Source organism: Epinephelus moara, chromosome 6, assembly GCF_006386435.1.
Source record: "Epinephelus moara isolate mb chromosome 6, YSFRI_EMoa_1.0, whole genome shotgun sequence".
In the NCBI taxonomy this organism is placed as follows: domain Eukaryota; kingdom Metazoa; phylum Chordata; class Actinopteri; order Perciformes; family Serranidae; genus Epinephelus; species Epinephelus moara.
In genome coordinates, this window is record NC_065511.1 from 14904769 (window position 1) to 14923568 (window position 18800).

Consider the following 18800-nt stretch of genomic DNA (forward strand, 5'->3'; position numbering starts at 1 on the left):
AATGGTTTCTTTTTTGTCTGTTTTGGGCAAGGCAAGTTTATTTAAATGAAACATTGTTTCCAGAGTATGATTTGAACATATGCTGGCTTGGTTGTGATGGTCACTGAGAAATTCAGAAATACTGAACAGCTAAATAATGGTTTTACATATGGAGTAAAGACAAAACTTTACTGGATAAAATAATAAAATAAGAAGTATAACCCAATTGCACCCTTGGTTCTGCCTTCCTGTGACAATAACGCTGTGTGTGTGTGTGTGTGTGTGTGTGTGTCTACATCTTTGATGCTAATGATGGTGTGGGTCCAAATATCATCCTGCCATCCCAGCATGCCATCTTTTTTGAAGGGCCAATCGGAGGTAATTACACCCTAATAACTTCCTGGGTAGCTGGAGACTGCAGCTGTGGCATCTTAAAGGAACAGATCACCATTTATTTATCTGTTTACTCAAGCCAAGTCCCACAAATCAACATCAATCCATTACAGACTTTAAAATTGGACTAATCAATATTTTCTCATCATAATAGGAGCATGTATGATGTGGAAAGAGCTGCTCCAGTGTATTATTACTTTCTGCAGCTTTTCTCAGTTTCTAATCAGATACTAATTTTCTTTAGGAGGATATTTCACCAGTTCAACCTACCATCAACCAGTGACCCTCCCTGGTTGCTCCAAGGTCGGAACTTCAGTGTCTGTTGCCAGCCTCTGTCTTTCCACTCCCGCTTCACTCTCCTCCCCCACCGCCATAGTCACCTTTACCCACCTGGCAAGAGAACAAACAAAGTTTAAACACAAACAGACTCCTTCTAGGAGCAAGAATCAAACATCAAAGAAATATTTTCATCTGCACACTGAATGCTTCAGTGAAAAATGTCCTAAACCATGCATGAATATCTGGTTGATGCAACAAATAACAAGTGCAAAGAATAATTCAGCATCCACAACTTGTCCATACAGTGCTGTATTTTTAGATTGTTCTCACAAAAACCCTAAAATAACTCCTCAGATATCCCTTGAAAAAGCCGGTCTTTTTGTCTGTATAACATCTAACACAAGAAAATAAATATAGGATAAAAGATTTGTCTCCCTCTCTCCACCCACCTCCCTTTGTCAGCAGCACCAGAGCTGGTCTGGTCTGGTCTGGTCCGGCTCAGGTCGGTCACACTGTGGGCCAATCTGTCAGTCAACCACTGGACTTTGTCTTGGTCGGACAGCTTTGAGTGCTCTGTAGCAGCTGCTGTGTTCTCATCAGCCTCCTCCACTGCATCAACAGTGGTAGAATTAGAATGTGCACGACAACAGAGAAAACACAGTCAAAAAAGGGTATAGACTTTACAACATAATTTTAAGAAAGAAAAGTATTCTCTACTCCATCTTCTTTTCCAGCACTCACCTTTCACAGCTTTGACGTCCAAGGAAACACTCTGGTTTTTCTCAGAGCTCTGGCCGTTCTGTTCCTGGCCTGCTTTTTGCTGCTCTGCAAGGTTTTGGTTTTGGAAACTTTCCATCCAGTCCAGAGTTTCGCCATTTTTCAGCGCTGAGCGGTGGTCCTTGAACCAGCGGACAATGTCGGTGCGTCCCAGGCTTGTTTGCACCTCGAGCTGGCTGTACTCCTCAGGAGATGGCCACTGAGTCCGACAGAACATCTGTCAAGACAGATAATGTTAACAAATATATTAAATCCATCCACTGTTTCATAATAAAAACGCTTTATAGGGCCGGGGTAATAAACAAGGCTATGGATTCAATGATCAGGGAAAGTAAAAAATAGGTTGTGCCTCGCTTTTCTATTAATATCATGTCTTTGACACCTCTTGCCAGAGCTCACGATTAATAGATACACGTATAGGTGATCAACAAAATGACATGTAAAGTGTACAATTTCTGTTGTACACTTTACATGTCTGTTTTAGCCCATGAATGCCTTGGTTTTAAGGTTTGTAAACACACTCGTCAGCTAACATCCCCAACACAGAAAATAAGAGGAAAATGAAAAACATACAGGCAGAGGGCAGAGTCTCTGCAGTTCAATACACCACCACAAACTTATAGTGGGTCACAAGGGATGGTTTTGGAATATGTTGCATTGTTTATCTTCCAAGGATCTGGATACTTTCTCTACCACTGAACTGAACTAAACTAAGATGGCAAACATGGTAAACAGTAAACCTGCTTAACATCAACATGTTATCATTATCCTCAGGGTGTCTGCACTTACCAGACAATTAAATCATTAAATCTTCTTTTTCAAATCTTCTTATTGAAGCAGGTAAGTAAACTTAAGCAGTATATACAGTATGTAGTCTTGTGCAGCAGTGGGTTTTATGTAGGAATATGGTTATTACAGTGAGTTAGGTTAACCTACAATTTGCCAACAGGTAAGTGCAAGTATAAAGTAAAAAGACAATATTTACATTTATAAATTTAAGATATATTAAGACTTTGAAAGGTCCTGCAGACACCCTGGCCATTGTGAGCATGTTAGCATGCCGTTGTTAGCATTTAGCTCAAAGTGCTGCTGTATCTAAGTGCAACCCAACAGAGTTGCTAGCATGGCTTTAGACTGTTAAGGCCTTTTCACACTGGGGGCGTTTTTATTTTCATGCAATAAATTCACATGTTAATATATTTCTTTCAAAGTGCTTCTGTCATGAGTACTTTCACATAAAATACTAGTGTTATAAAGCAAAAAGACAATTTTCTTAGGGACAAGGTAGATTTTTCTGAGCTTCTAGGGCTGCAAATAAAGGCATCGACCACTCCTGTTGTGTGGAAGACATCATGCCAATAGGAATAGTTTAGTTCTTATTCATCACTCCTCTGCTGTGTAAAAGCATTTAGTTATGTTTAAAAGTGCTTTATGGCATTTTCCCCTACGTAGATAACATTTTGTTTATGGATACACAATGTGATTACAACAGTTGTAAACAGCTGCCTCATTTACTTACATTAGCTTTGCTGCAGTGTGTCAAAGCTTGCCAGATTCTCTCCAGCAGTTAAAAGCATCACAGGGGCTCACAGGAGTATGGTTGACTCCATTTTCAACAATTCAGCTGAGAATCATATTTAACATCCTACACATCTACCTTTATGTGCTATGTGGGTTTGGGCGATGAGATAAATACATTGGATGCTGCTGACAGGCTGATAGACTCTTTTTAAATTAGCGAGCAGTAGTTGAAATAATTTTTTAACTGGCAGCCTGCATCTGCGTTACAGAGAATAAGAGTTCTGCTGTCGTACGAGAGACATCTCATGGATATATGTTCCATTTATAGGTTTTGTGATCCTATGGGATACTGCAGTTTTCTAGGCACAACACTACTCCAGCTCCTTCTCTTTAGTTTGTCAGATCTGACCTTGTAGTCACCTGCTGTCTTATCTCATTTCTAATATTGATGTATCAGTAAATCTTATCATACAGTGTCAATCACAGTTTTAACTCAAGCACCACCACAGCACCTTCTCAAGATGAATCAATTTTACACGTCGTCTCACTTTAGATTGTACTTAAAAAGATTCCATCTCATCAATTAATCTCTTTTAAGTCACAACTCATTTACGTCCTGATATCATCTTTGTTATAGCTTGCATTACAGTTTTAACTTGTGTCATATTCTAATACATTGTCATCTAATCAGCGTTGACGCCGACATGTTTTCTTACCTCTTTGAGCAGGGTGAGGGAGCGGCTGGAAATGGGAGCCGGGCTCGTGGAGGCCGACAGGATGGGAGGATGGGGAGAAGAGGAGGACGATGAAGTGAGGATGGGAGGTGACGCCGACGAGGAGAGGGCTGGTGGATGAGGGGAGGAGGCTGCGAGCACAGGAGGGGAGGATGAGGAGGAGGAGGAGGAGGAAGAAGAGGAGAGGACAGGTGGATGAGGGGAGGAACGCAGAGGTTTCCCGCTGTGCTCTCGATGAGAGGCCCCGTTCAGCAGCACCCCCGGCCGCTCTGCTCTGTCCTCCGTGCTCTTTGAAGACATGCTGAGTAAAGCCTTCTCCATGTTGTCCCTCAGCGCCCTGCGCTCCGAAAACCAGCAGTCCACCTCCGTCTTGGACAGCCTGGTCTCCTGGGCCAGCTGGTCTGCAGCAGGACAGAGTTCAGTGGATCAGATGAGCTGCGATACCTCTGAGCGGACAGTTTTTTTGGAACCTGGGAATTCAGTCTCTGTCCAGGGGACTTAAAATGGGCTCATTAAAAACATTTATACTATTCCTGTCTGCAGGAACCCACCAGAGACGGGCCTGCAGCTCCTTTGGGGTGAAAGAAAATTAAGTCACATGCTGTGAACTAGTATAAATAGAAGAAAACACCACTGGACTTCTTTAAGTAAGTTCAGCATCTAAGTTACAGAGTGAGGATTTTGACAAGAACACAACCGACTGCTCAGCTGACCATCTGACTCTCACCCAATTTATCCTCCTTCAGTCAGTAAGTTTTATAATGAGTACTTTAACAGTTCTGTAACATTTTTTTTCTCTCAGAAACTTCACAATGTAAACTGATCCTAAAAATAGATGTAACTGGCAAGACAATCTCGTGCTTCATTAGCGAACAACCTGCAGGATGGCTGACTTGTGTTTCTGCAGGCAAAAACGTGTATAATGTGCTCACATCAAGCACCCACATTTTCCACGAGGCAAAGAGCAAGAAAACAACTGTGTTGTTGTTTGAATCTATAAATGCACTCAGTAAATGGCAGTGTTTATTACAACATTTAGCAATTCTGTAAACGAAAAGGATAATGTTTAAATGTATTGTGTTTTTCATTTCAGAAGTTAAACTGCTGGACACAAGATGTCTTCTTCCTCACCACCGTGAAGTCAGTCAAGTCTAAATATATTTTTGAGTAAATAGGGGCATTAATACTTGTCCCTTCCTCCATCTTTCTTCCTTATGTTATATATTATGAATCAAAGTAAGAATGAGCTAACACCAAGTCATAACTCTCTGCATCCGAAAACTTGAGATATGTGATTTAAAGGGTAAGTTTGGTACTGTCCAATCTGGACCCATTTTCCCATGTTTTGTATCTAGGTGACTAATGGGAACAACAAATTGGTCCAGTATTGAGACTTGTTGTAGCCAGCAGCAGTGAAAAAGAGGCTGCAATGTAACTGCTCGAGGCATATTTGCACATCCACTAAAGTGCTTGTTTTTGTCACCGACAGAGTCAGATTGTTATTTGAAGTGTTTTACAACATCTAGAAAGGATCCCTACAGAGCTATTCCATTATATTCAAGAGTAAGATCCTTTTTATTTAACCACAAAGCCCCAAATCACCACTGCAAAAGCCAGCAGACACTATTTAAATAAACACACTTTATCATCATGAAACCCACTTAATTCAAAGTGACAGAAATAGTTTGGTGGTTTGGTGATGGCCATTTCAGGATTGTTTCTGGTTTAACAAAAAGGATCTTACTCTGTAACAAAAAGTCTATTACTGTAGGGATCATTTCCATAATGTTGTCACTTATAATAACACTCTCAGCCTGAGTCAGTGGTAGAAACAAGCACTTTTAGTAGATGTATATTGACGGTGCAATTATTCCAAGTGGTTACGTTGAAGCCTATTTCGTCACTGCCGGCTGCAGCGCTCTCGCTCAATACTGGACCGATTTAAAAAATTGTTGTTCCTATTAGTCACTTAAAATAGGGTCCAAGTTGTAAAATATCAACCATTCCCTTTGCATTCATTTGTCTGTGAGAGGGTTGGTAGACAGCGTTACCTAGCGCTGCCTCGGTCGGAGTGCCACTTCTCTGAAAACTCTCCTCCAGCGCCTTCAGCTGTTCTGATGACTTCCCTTTCACCCTCTCCAGCAGGGGAAACTGACTGGGGACCGCTTTCTTTACAGGACTGTCTTTGGGTGCTGGTGTCACCTCTGCTTTCACCAGCACTGGAGGTGGAGGAACGCCTTAAACAGAGACACAGACAGAGAGAGTTAAGGACCAACAATATGTTAGCGACTTTTCAAAAGATGGGTAATTGATATTACTAAACGACGCAGCATAAACAGTAGTTAAAAAATCATTATCAGCTGATTACAGAAGACGATTAAGCACAACTGGCTTTCTCAGTATATTTGTTTTTTAAAGGCTTAGCAATTAAAATCCACCTCTGAGATGCAAAATTAGCTTGTTTAAAACCCGCGGAAAGATGTGCGGTTAATCACAGTCAGAGTGTTTTGTCATTTAAGATGTGTGGCACTGATAAAACCACATACCTTTGAGATTAAGGAGCCTCTGTTCACTGAACCATTTCTTTATCTCTCCTCTGGACAGCCCGGTGGTCTCTATCAGCCTGTAGATCTATCACATGACAGAATACAACAGAAAATGAAACACTTAGTGTGTTCATCAATGACAGTGGTGTGTTAAAAAAAACAAACACATTTATTTAGACCTCCTAAGGCACGGCACAAGAAATGTCATTTCACTCACTTATTCTTACCTCATCTTCCTCGGGGAAAGGACACTGTGTGTAGCTGGACCTCAGCACTGTTAGCTGCTCAGCTGTTTTGTTGGGGTCGACTGTGAAACTCAGCACTTTGGATGACGCCAGCTTGGATGTGGCCAAGGGTGCCGAGATGGTTTGAATAATGGAGGGTCGTTTACTCTCTGTGGCGATCACTGGGGAGGCCAGGGGTCGTTTAAGCGACTGTGCCACCTGTGGCAAATGTGGTGGAAATTTTGCTTACCTTAAATCAAGTCTGTCAGATTAAATCAAGCATGTCACTCACATCCATATTTTTGTCTTTTTCTTTAATATCTGACCCACAGTTTGATTTAACTCTTAACTTGTTTGTGTTCTTGTGTCTGTGCAAGGTAACATTTCTGCCTGTTATACCTGGTTAGCCACGGTGAGTGCCAGCGGTGCACAAGTGACAGTGGAGCCGTTAGCGACAGGAGTCAGCACAAGGCTCGTCTGCCCCAGGAGGTGACAGGGGAGGGGCTGCAGGACAGAGGCTGCTGACTGCATGGCTTTGGAGGCTGCAGACTGGTTGGTGGACGATTGGGAGTTGAGCTGAGGAGCAACCACGGTGAAGGTCTGAGGCATAGAGGAGATGGTACCGTTGAACATTTTCTTCCTGGCTTCTTCCACCTGTCAGAAAAGGAAAGCACTTGTTAAGGAGGGTTTCATTTTTGCTTAACTTTACTGTTGAATTCATAAGATAAGAGAAGATAAACTTTATTGATCCCACACTTGGGAAATTCATGTCACAGCAGCTTAAAGCACAGACAGAAAATGGAGAGTGACAATGTATACTGAAGATGTATATACAGTATATGTGTATATATATATACATATGTGCATACCTTTTTCTGGATTAAAAATAGATAAAAAAATTCATCACCAGAAATAAGAAATTACACTTTCATCTGACAGGTCTATAAGACTGCTGGTTGTTAGTTTGTTGATGTAAAGTGAAATGAAAAGTGAGACTGATGCAGACTACAACAACACAGATCAGTCTTCAAACGAAAGCTCATGACCTGATCAAAGCTTATTACAACAATCAGTGCACTTGTTCTTTGAGCTGTGACTTACTTTAGAGTGATCGAACATGGGGCATTTCATAGCCAACTTAAAATGGTAATCATTCTCAGCACTTGGAATCTGAATGCAAGCTGATTGAGAGCATTTCAAATGCAAGGAGCTAGAAAATTTTAGACTTTGGGAAACCACGTGATACCTTAGCTGGGCTTCTGAGCTGTGAAAAAGACCTGATAAAACACACTAAACCTCACGAGGGACAACAGTTGAAAGAGTGCCACAGATATTATCATTGCTATAATTCCTACCTCCTCAGGTGACCAGCTGATGCCCTGTTTGAGCCTCTGAGTGGTGAACCAGACTTTGATTTGCTCCTCTGGATGTTTTGAGGCTGCGGTGAGCCAGGAGAGCTCAGCCTGGGTTGGGTAGGGGAACTTGTTGAAGGAAGAGATGAGCGTCAGGTTATCGTCCAGCGAGGGGTTGTATTTGGTGGTGTTGAGGGGCACTGCGATCTTCGGCACCTGTACAGATACAGTAAGCAATGGTGACTTGATGGCCGTTTTTAATTCTCCAATGATGGCTTCAAGTCCTGTTTTCAGTTCTTTTGTTCACACAAGAACATACAATTAAGCATGGTGCATATTAAAATCAAAATTAAAATTTCCTTAAAACTAATGAATAATGTATAATTAGTAACTTCATTCTCCTTAAATGTTAAATTGTATACTCGTCTTAGCAATTACTTAGAATTAATCAATTGAAGTGCACCAATATAACACCGCATCTTGTTTCCTTATAATTAGCACTTAATTAAATTGTTTTTTTTCCAGGAAACTTCCAGGAAATGAGTAGGAAATTACAGACCCATAAAATCAAGACATTACCAGCAAAACATTAAAATGTTAATTTGACAAACAACTTCTCCACTTTTAAAAGCTAAATTTCGATGCAGTGCCAGAATTTGAAGAAATACTTTAAAATTTCAGTTTTCTTTTCAAGGGTGAGAAGATTGTCTCATGTCTGTAGGCCAAATGTGTCGCCAGAGCCATGAGACAGCTAGCTTAGCTTAGCATAAAGACTGGAGGTAGGGGGAAACAAGTAGCTTGGTTCTGTCCGGGTTAGGTTAAAAACATCCACTAACACATCTGAAGCTCATTTATCACATTATATAATGAGCTCAGCGCCCACTGACTGCAGCTTTATCTGATGTACAGACACGGGAGTGGTGCTGACCTTCTCATCTACCTTTGGGCAGGAAGGTAAATAAGTGTATTTCCCAAAATGTCAAACTATTCCTTTAACTGTAGAGGAGTAGTACATATAAAAAATGAGCATCGTTCCTCCACTGGGTGTCCTACCTGAGTATAGTTTAGAGGCCGCTGTAGGGAAGGCATGATGTGAGAAAGGCCTTCTGCTTTGAGTAGAGTCGACTCAGGGATGATGACCGTCCCGTTCACATTGACTGCTGTGATTGGTTTCTTGGACAGATCGGGGGTCAGCTTACCCAAATCTGTCCGTTTAATATCTGACGACATTATTTTTGGTTTACCGATCTTGACTGTGGAGGGTTTGCTGAGTGGCGGTGAGCCCAGTTCGTCCCCTTTGCCGGAAATGGCACTGGAAGTGTTGTAAATGACTGCATTGTTACTGCACCCCTCTATTGTCTGTTCCAAGATTGTCTGATTGTTCATTTTGATGCGTTTGAATTTAAAGTTGCTCTCCCCTGGGTGACACCTCTCGTTGTGTTCCGTCAGGGTGTCGAACTTCTTTGTGTTGAAGTTGCAGACGGCACACAGGTACAGGGGATTGAGGATGACGTTAGGGTGGTTGGCGTCAACGTGTTCTTTGAAAGTGTTGAGGTTCTGCGTGGAGAAGGGGCAGTATTTACACTCATAGCCCCCCTGCTGTCTGCGCTGAGGCTTGGAAAGGTCTGGTGGCTCGGTTGCTGGTTTGTCTGGAGCCGTGGGAGTTTCCGAGGCCTTGCCCATCAGGTCCAACTCCACAGAGGGCTCTGCCTCTGTTGACAGATCTGTTTCCATAGGTCCCTCCTCTGTGTAATTCTCCGTTGTTCTCTAGAAGATGGCAGTTTTCAGAAATAAAAAGACACTTTACAAGAAATGGCATTTTTTAATACTGTATATTCCCTGTACAAAAACACACATTAATATATCAGATGTGTGTTTGCATCATGTCATAGATTTATGAATTAAATCTTTCTGAAATCTACACATCCACTGAAATACACAGAAACACAAGAAAATGTATCCTAGAGAAGAAAAAGATTAGGATGATTACAAGGAAGTATGAACCCTTATTTAATTAGCCCATCCTATTTAAGAAAAGCCAGCTGCTTCTGGTATACTAAGGCATACTGAGAGTATACCTCCATGTCATGTGACTCCTCTTCATCATCATCCAGCTCCACCATGGTCTGCTCTGGCCGGATCATTAAGGGAGTGGAGGCCTTCCGTCGACTGGACATGATGATGGATCCTGGGTTTGTCTAGGTGGACAGCTGCCCTCACTTGGTGCCTTTGCTGGGCCAGTGATGATATCAAGGAGGCCGAGGTGCCCAGGATGCAGGACTACTGTCACAGAGTGGTGGGTGGATAAACAATCTCAGGTGGCGAAGAATAGCCAGGGGGCCTGGCTTATACTAGAAGCCTGATACAGGCCCGGGCTCTCTTTTCGGAGAGGTAGCGAGCACAGGACAGTTTCTGGGATGGAAGTGAGCAGCTAAGGAGTCTGAAGAACAGTGGTCCCCTGGGGGAAGATTAGTGGCTGGAGCGAGAGGAGAGCAGAGGAAGGTGAAGGTCTGGTAAAGATGGGACTGTTGTAGCGTAGAGTAGGCCGGGCTCGCTGACAGTGTCAGCTCCAGTGCTGGCAGACCTCCTGGAACTGCATGACAGGATGCTACCTAGATAAAAGAAAGACAAGACAGAACACAGATTACTATGACAACTAGACCAACATTTTTATTTGGGCCTTCTTTTGTTTACAAAGCCTTATTTTACCTTCATGTCCTCTACTTCTGCTAGCTATTGCCTCATTTCCTCTGCATAGTTTGGCTCTACACCACTCAGCTCAACTCATTTTTGGTACCATGTCCTTTACACTATTTTTTTTCCACTGGGGAGAAAACCCCCTCAGTGTAGGTGGCATTTTCCGCTCATCATCATAACGACGACACTTAAAACTGCCACAGCATCATTTTCAATGCGACACCCACTGAATCCTTTCATCAGCAACCAAACAGAGGGACGTCTGCACTTCGTCAATTGTACAGCGTAGTGTACAGTTTTATTTTTTAAAAATCTGGTTCAAGTGAATAAAAAAAACTGCTGTCACTGTAGAGTGCCCCAGGAATGAGTCCCAAAAACCCAGATATGAGTTAGCTTTTTGCACTCTTGGTTTCCTCATCTTGAAGTCAGTGGGATTTTTGAATGAGCTTTTGGGTTAGGTCCCAGGAATAATGCCTGTGGTTAACACAAGCTTAAGAGACTTTCATGTTTTGTTCTATTACAAACGAGGAAGCGTGCACATCCAAAAATAAGGATTGGGTGCTGGACAAAAAAGTCAAAACGTGTAGGATAAAGGAAAAGAAGTCTGCACACCAAAAAAGCTCCAATGCAAATAAAATTGAATTAAATCACTTCATGGATGGGTGACGTTTCAGGCACAAGGTCTGAGGAAGGGCCTTGTGCCCGAAACATCACCCATACATAAAGTGATTTAATTAAATTTTATTTGCATTGCAGCTTTTTTGGTGTGGACTTTTCCTTTATCTTGCATGTTTTGTTCTATAGCATAAAATATGTCAGTAAATGCCGTGAACTTTGAAGCTTTTATGTGTCAAAAAAAAGGCGGTTGCTATCAAGTGGCCAAATGACACTACAGAATGTCATCACAGCAAACATGACTTTACGCCCTCATTGTGGTAGGGATGTTAAGTTATGTGACCATGCTGTAGTTTGTTTATAGCATAATGTTAGATTTTTAATTCTGGTGATTGCAATTAGGTTTCAAAAATCATGAAAGTGGTTTTCATTTGTTAAGATTATCTTGATGAACAAAACGAAATGTCAGTATCATGTCTGCTTACCACAGAGCTTATTTTCTGCAATAATCCAAAAACCATAGGAAAAATCCCATTGGCTTTTTGACGAGGGAACCAGGGTGACACTAACTTTCACCTCAGCCCGCAGACAAAGGTCATCACTAGAGACCTCTATGGACCATAGCTTGGCCATTTAAAAATGGCGGGTTTGTGCAGGATGTCCGTGTCACACTTGTGGCAGCAATCAAGGATCTGCAGTATTTTAACTCCACCTTCTACTATCAACTCAGCTCGCTTGGAACCTCGATTGAGGTGGTACCAAAAAAACACAAGGCACCAGATACTATCCACAACTTCTGCTAACTGAAAACCAAAAAAAGAGCTAATCACACTGAGTAAAGCCGTGCCATACCATGCAGCAGAGATGCAGCATATGTCTTCAGTGCAATTAGGAAGCAAAAATGTCAAGGACATTGGTGAGGTATTATAGATTTCATCTGGACTGACATGAACAATCAATACAAGCTTCAGAAATTAAGATGGAGCAAATATCACTTTCACCGCATATATCAACTTTATGAGAATGAATTTGTTGTAAAAACGTTTGAGACAACTGAGTTATTGGCTTATACATAAGGGAGAGTGAACAAAAATTAAATATGGGAGAGGAAACACCTTTTGTGCCTCTGAGTAAGCGTTGCATCAGGCAACAAACAGGCTGGTTTGAGCGTGTCAAGAAAGGCAACATGCTGCGTTATTTAAGCTCAGCGGTGTCCCGTGTGGATCTGCAGCGAGCCACAACCCAAAAATGGTAGAGGAGTCAAAACAGTCAGCCGGCTGGCAAGAATGGCTCATAGTGAAGAAGGTCAAAGGAAGCTGACAAACAAACAGATGGACTACAGGTTGTTGATCGCCTCACCAGTACAACACTGGTGCTGCAAAGAAAAGAGAAGCCAACGCCTTTTACAACAAACTAATTGCAGTGGGCTGAGGAGCAATCACTGGACACTGGAGGTCTGAAGAAGCACTACCTCACTTAATGAGTATTTGTTGTTTCATGCTGATGGAGGGAGGGAGTGGTGTGTTGAGAAATCCAGACACATACAACCCCACAACTTTACGCAAAGTGTTGTTATCTCAGACTATATGACACATTTTCAAATGAATCATGAAACCTTGAGGAGGAAGTGGCAGACGTGTTGGAGAAGAGACAATACATAAGTTACTGTTAATGCAATGTAGAGCTGAAATGCTTGGTTGATATTTTTTTTAAAAAAGCCAACAACTTTGATATCTGCATAAGTCACATTTTAAGCAAAAATGCCAGGAATACTCTGGTCCCTGCTTCTCAAATGTGAATATTTGCATGTTTCTTGGTGTTCTATAACAGTAAACTGAGTATCTTTGGCTTTTGGACTGTTGGCTGGACAAATTAAGCAGTGTGAATATATCAGCTCGCGTTCTGGCTCCTTTTTCTGACATTTTGCAGACTCCTCAGATTAACTGTCAAAATAATCGTCAGGCTAATCGATAATGGAAGCCCTAGGATACCGGCTCTTGTATTTTCTGTGTTGTGTGATTTCTGCTACATTTACATTTTCTGCAAAACTGCCAACACTGGAAAATGTTCTGGAGTGCCACCTTGAGAATGTCTATTAATGTCTTGTTTTTTTCCCCTCTCATGTGGTGATGAAAAAACAACTGCATATGTCTATGATAAATTAGGGTTAACTATTCACTGATTAGTAAGCAAGTTGCTGAAATAAATATTGGCACAGTTTTTCTGATACATTAAAACAAGCAGTTGTATAATCATGGCAACAACATGAGCAATAATCTTTGAGACCATGAACCGACCATGAACTTTGGCCGCCTCAAACACATACCTGCTTTAATTACAGTCACTTGGCAAAGACTAGAAGAGTTCAGGTGGTGACGCAGACTGAAAAACGAAAACATAATACCTTCACGGACCAGCTTGGGCAAGTTTTACAAAAAGGATTTTCTAGTGTCTATTTATGTAGAGTAAAAACATTTATCATCACACTTTGATAGCCGTGGTTTGATAGCGTAGCTGGTATGCAAATATATGCAGCTGACAGGTCTACAGCTGTCAGTGAGACAAGTTGTCCTGAGAAATATTGACTAATCATAAATCAGATTGTGCCGCAGAGTGTGAACACAGTGAGAAAGCAGAGACAAAGCAGCTTCAGATACATATCTTAAAAAGCCGACAGCAGCTTTTATTTGGGTTCTGTTGAGATGACACCTCCGCGAAGGAGAGGCAGTTAAGAGAAGCTGAGGGAGAGTGAGCAGAGGAAACTTTCCTAGGGTAATATTGTAATGAGCGGAGAGAGAGGAGCTTATCTGGCTGGAAAAGTCTATTGATATTCTGGAGGCCTCATGCAGAAGCTTCATATTCACATGAGTAAAAATCAAATGAGTCGATGCAGCAGTGGTGCTCCTCTATCAAGACGTAATGAGGCTCCATAAAACCAAGTCAGCACACAGCACAAGGGAAAGTCCTCCCCCAAATTAAAATCTCCTGTATGCAACACTACCTAAATATGTGACGCTTATGGGTAAAAATTGACAGAAGAAATAGGTTTAACCCCACCCTGTGATCATATTTAAACCTGTACAGTTACACTGCAAAAGGGTGGGGTAACAGTAAATATGAAAAAAGTAAGACTTCAGGGCAGGGATACTCAACTTGTGTTGCCTGGGGGCCACTTTTGCAGAATGACAGAGGGTCAGGGGCCAGTTAATACACAAACATTAATAAAATCTATCTGTTTATATAATAAATGAATTGCCTGTTCTAGCCTTTTGATGTTTGCTGTCCTCACTCATCTTTGCTAAGAGGCAAATTCAGTCGCATGAGGACATTCAGGGCTCAGCCCGGACCTCCGCTATAGGGGGGATCCTTCCCTGGCACTTTTTTTTTTGATAGATAAACTCTATTTAGATGCTTTTTATGCACTCTAGCAGCTTATTTACATTCAAAGTACGGGAAAAAATTCCCAGCGTGAATCAATTTATTGACATTGTGAATTAGAAAATGGTCAGCAGACGTCGTTAGCAAGTTGAGTATCACTGCTTTAGGATCTTCTGCCAGCTCAGCAGGTTCCAACTGTACTTTGTAGTCCCGCCAAAGTGTCACATGCTTAATTTGGGCCTCTTCACCAGCTGCGCATTAATCACACTGCACTGTACCCTTCAAGGCTCGAAGGCTGTCGTTTCGCCAGTCGACTCATTGTCCCGAGATATCTCAACTCCTCATACAACCCACTGAGGCATCATTAGAATGCAGACTCATTGCCATGGTGTCGCTATAGCAACCGTGGACGTAGAGCTGTAGTCAAGTAGCTGCTACATCCGTGTCACTGACAGACACTGTATGTTCGGGGATGACCAGAACACCTGTGTTTGGTGTTTTTAGAGACAGAAAAAAAAATACTCAGGGAAACAGAAATCTAGCAGAAATAGCTGACAGGCATGAGAATGAAGATGATGATGCTGTGGTGCATTTGTGAGGTTTCTACAGCTTCACTCAAGTCGATGGGGGGGGTCAAGGAACAGTCAGACGGAGAAAAATAATAGCAGCTAGTCATGAACAGCACATAGACACTTTAAGTCCAGTGGCAGAAAAGGTTACAGGCATCCTAATTATCCTGCCAACCCTGTTTTCGGAACATGCATGTTGTAAACACCGCAGTGTACATGCTCAGTCCTCCACTTACTATCACTCTGTCCCTCAAAGTCCGCCCAAAACCCAGCAATGTAGCCAACATCTGGTGAGGGGGAGCTCGGGATGCATCTGTCAGCTGCATCTGAAGTGCCACTTTATCCGACCTGCTGAACTTCTACTGCCTCGCTGCTGACACAGCCTCAACACTTTACGTGTGTGCTGATGGGTGACAGCGCAGTGGCTGGATGAGGATCTGACTGTGAGCACAACGGAAGAGAGAAAGCTGGTAGCCGGACTGTTTTTACCTCCTACTGGTGTGTTGAACCCACACAAACGCAGGGAGAGAGGATGAGCAGCTCCATTTATGCAACGTCTATATTAGTAAGCAGGAAACAACTGCTCTATAGCTTAACAATGTCACTGTTGTCAACTCATAAATGCTGCCTGGGGCTTCTCAAAAATGTGCTACAAGTGACTATCTGACATCAGACGCCAGTTTGCATATTAAATAAGTGCCTATTGAGTCATTTACAGAAATTCACAACATGACAAATTTTGAGCAGAAGCTGCCTCAGAAAAAAAGGGAACATTATCTTACACAATATACACACACGGGCAGCTCCGCCGTTTGAGATGTTGCGGTCAAATTTAACTTGTGTGAGCTGACTGTCTCAAACAAAGAGGAAAGCCTGTGTAAAGAGTGCTGAACACTGACGATACACTGGCACCAGAATCCTCTTCCTCTCTTTGCTCTATCAGGAGAGCGGCAGCAGGCCAGGGGCCGCTCTACTGCTGCCTTCACTGACTACTTGGGAGCACTGAATGCTATCATGGAAAAGATAATTGGTACAGTGTGATTAGTAAGCAGGGCAATGTAGAAGTCTATTTGACAGTCATTAACTTTATCAAAATAACTTGTATAATACTTTCATAATAACGTTACTAATGGGCTCCAGTCTAGAAAATAATCATTCGTCTTCCCTGAGAGACGAATTTTATTTTCTGAGCTGTTTGTCTGACTGTAAACATCTCAGCTGTGGAGCTGAAAGAAATGTGCTAACACTAATGTTTCAGTCAGCCATCTGAGCCTTTCACATAATTATTTTCACTTTATATCCAGTACAAAAAAATAATTGCACTCAAACTCGGCTGCTTTCATAACCCGGGTCAGACAGTCAGTCTCCCACCTTTTCGTTAGTGTGTCTAACCTAGTCAGCCAGTTAGCGTCTGTGTGCAGAGCGAGCTCCGTGCTGAAGCCACAAACTCCCTACTGTCTGGATGCTCATTAAACTTGTATGAATACCCAGCCTGGCAGCCCCTTGCCTGCCCGTCTCTCTGTACTTGCCAGTTGTCTGGCTGTCTGTCTGACTGGTGCATTATATTAGTCGAGCCATCTCTCTGAAGGAGTTACCTTTAATGCTGCCAGGCAGCAGATACATTTATCAGCCCTGGCAGTAATCAGTTTAGGCTACACACTGGCATACATACTGGAGAGAAACACGAGGGAAATCAATACAAATCCTCCGTACCACTGAGCCTGTCTAATGTATGAAGACAGACAGATGATCTAATACAACAGAAATATAGTGGTGCAATAGGAAGGATATCTATCCAAACAGCAGTGAGAAGAAAATGACACTGAACAGATGAGTCACAGCAGCACCCTCCACTCAGCTCCTATTTCTGTGCCTCATTGATGTAATCTCAAAGTGTAGTAAGGGGAAAAATATAACTCAGGCTATGCTTCCAAAAACTGGAATTTTGGAAAGGCATTGTGGCCTTCTGTTGTAGATATCCACTGTTAGAACACATCGATCTGAACCAGATGGCCCTGTGCCAACCTGTCCCTGAATAAACTGGTCATGATTGAAGTTTGTAATGATGTTATTATTGGGAAAGAACTTCTCTTATGGATCACTATGGTAACTGCAGTTCAGATGTTAAGGTAAAAGGTTGCAGCTCTATTTTCAGTGACGTGAAAGGGAAGCAAATATGAGCAGTGTTTCACTCGGAGCTGGGTAATATATAACAATATTTTAAAGGGCTGTTGAATTTTTTTAAACATGGCCAATTGTTGAATTTCCATAGTTAATCGCGAAAAATCACATTTTTTTATTGCATGTTTTAAATATCATTATTGCACATTTCAATAGAGTTTTGAAGTCCATATTAACATGGCAAAGCAATTCATACTAGAGCATCCTGATTGGGAAACAAATGAATTTACTTAATGATCTTCACTTTTAGAACTTCAAAGGAGCACTCTGAGATAATGTTCATTACGCACTGACGTCCAATGATCGCCGATTAATGTGACAGCATTTGCACTTTTCAGGAGTTCCAGTTTAGTTGCCTTCTCTGATCCATACAGATACTGTATGCCTGACACTATTATTCCCCGCGGCAGTAAGGAATATGATTGGTCACAACATGGCAAAGTGAGGACGTCCCATACACCGGAGTCTTTCATGATGTTGCCTTGTGCACACAGTTGCCACCCACTTAGCAAGCACTGTAGTTAACTTCTTTGATTTAGCTACTTCTACTGAGCTGAATGTTGTACTTCTGTTGAACGATCTTGTTGTTAATCTGTGTTTTATGGCTGTTTGGAGAAGTTTGCCTTCAGGGCTTTAAGCCAGATTTATGAAAAAGATGATTGTTTGAGTTCAAATGAAAAGATTTCTTACAGTAAGGACTTTATGACAGAATGCCCTGAAGGTTAACTTATTCCGTTTGCAGTTTTATTTGTGTTAGTGGAGTCAGTTTAAAGTGAACTTTACTGTACTTGTCATTTATGTGTTGTTTGTGAGTTTTATGGCCAAAAGTAAAAAAGAAAGGGGTGGCAGCTTGTTCTGTAACAGACTCTGTTAAATGGGCATTTAGTATCGCCTAATATCGATTGCAGACCCCTGAATTGTATCAAATCGAAAATCGAATGGCAACTTTGTAATGAATCTTTGTAATATCATATTGTTGTCCAAAGAATCAATATATAATATTGTGTTGTGATGAAACTGGTGATTTACACTCCTACAGTCTACACAGTCACAAACTTTGGGCTGAACACAGAAGTCAGCGCAGACCCTCACATGGACGGATGACGACACTGACATCACATGGACTGCAGAGAGACCTCATGGGGCCTTGTGGACACATGTAAACTATGAATTGTCCTTTAGTCATTATATCCATGTTACTGATGATTATCAAAAATCTCATTGTGTATTTTGTAAAAGCACCAATAGTCTAACCTACAATATCGTAATAAAGTATATAAAATTAAATTAAAAACAAACAAACAAACAAAAAAAACTCATGCCACATATCCGTTCCTGTGTTTCTCTTGTATTAAAGGGAAATTTCGGTTTATTTCAACCCGTCTCCTATCGTCCTAAATTTGTTTCAAGTCACTAGTGACATAGAAATAATAGTTAGCATGTTAGCCGTTAGCCTAGATACAGCCGTAGCGTCAGACCTGTTAAAACGTAATTGAACGGGCATCCTTTCAAGTGCAAAGTTAGTCCACTAAACAAGCTTTTTCTCCACAAAGAC

The 18800-nt window shown here is 41.7% G+C and overlaps 2 protein-coding genes across 3 annotated transcripts in view; one reads left to right on the forward strand and one right to left on the reverse strand.

The window, feature by feature from the left end:
* zhx2a (zinc fingers and homeoboxes 2a) overlaps nucleotides 1-18800 on the reverse strand; it is a 35134-nt gene that overhangs the window by 3336 nt on the left and 12998 nt on the right. Inside the window, exons 2-12 of the mRNA XM_050047256.1 lie at nucleotides 9884-10417; nucleotides 8859-9572; nucleotides 7809-8021; nucleotides 6853-7107; nucleotides 6457-6672; nucleotides 6230-6314; nucleotides 5735-5920; nucleotides 3666-4084; nucleotides 1393-1645; nucleotides 1101-1260; nucleotides 643-762 (exon numbers count right to left, since the gene is read on the reverse strand). Coding sequence (XP_049903213.1) covers nucleotides 645-762; nucleotides 1101-1260; nucleotides 1393-1645; nucleotides 3666-4084; nucleotides 5735-5920; nucleotides 6230-6314; nucleotides 6457-6672; nucleotides 6853-7107; nucleotides 7809-8021; nucleotides 8859-9572; nucleotides 9884-9982 — 2718 coding nt within the window. The 5' untranslated portion in view covers nucleotides 9983-10417 and the 3' untranslated portion in view covers nucleotides 643-644. The remainder of the gene's footprint in view (nucleotides 1-642; nucleotides 763-1100; nucleotides 1261-1392; nucleotides 1646-3665; nucleotides 4085-5734; nucleotides 5921-6229; nucleotides 6315-6456; nucleotides 6673-6852; nucleotides 7108-7808; nucleotides 8022-8858; nucleotides 9573-9883; nucleotides 10418-18800) is intronic.
* tmem147 (transmembrane protein 147) overlaps nucleotides 13765-18800 on the forward strand; it is a 175993-nt gene continuing 170957 nt past the window's right edge. For both annotated transcript variants that reach the window (XM_050047265.1, XM_050047266.1), the window contains exon 1: nucleotides 13765-13775. The gene's annotated coding sequence lies outside the window, so the exon portion shown is untranslated. The remainder of the gene's footprint in view (nucleotides 13776-18800) is intronic.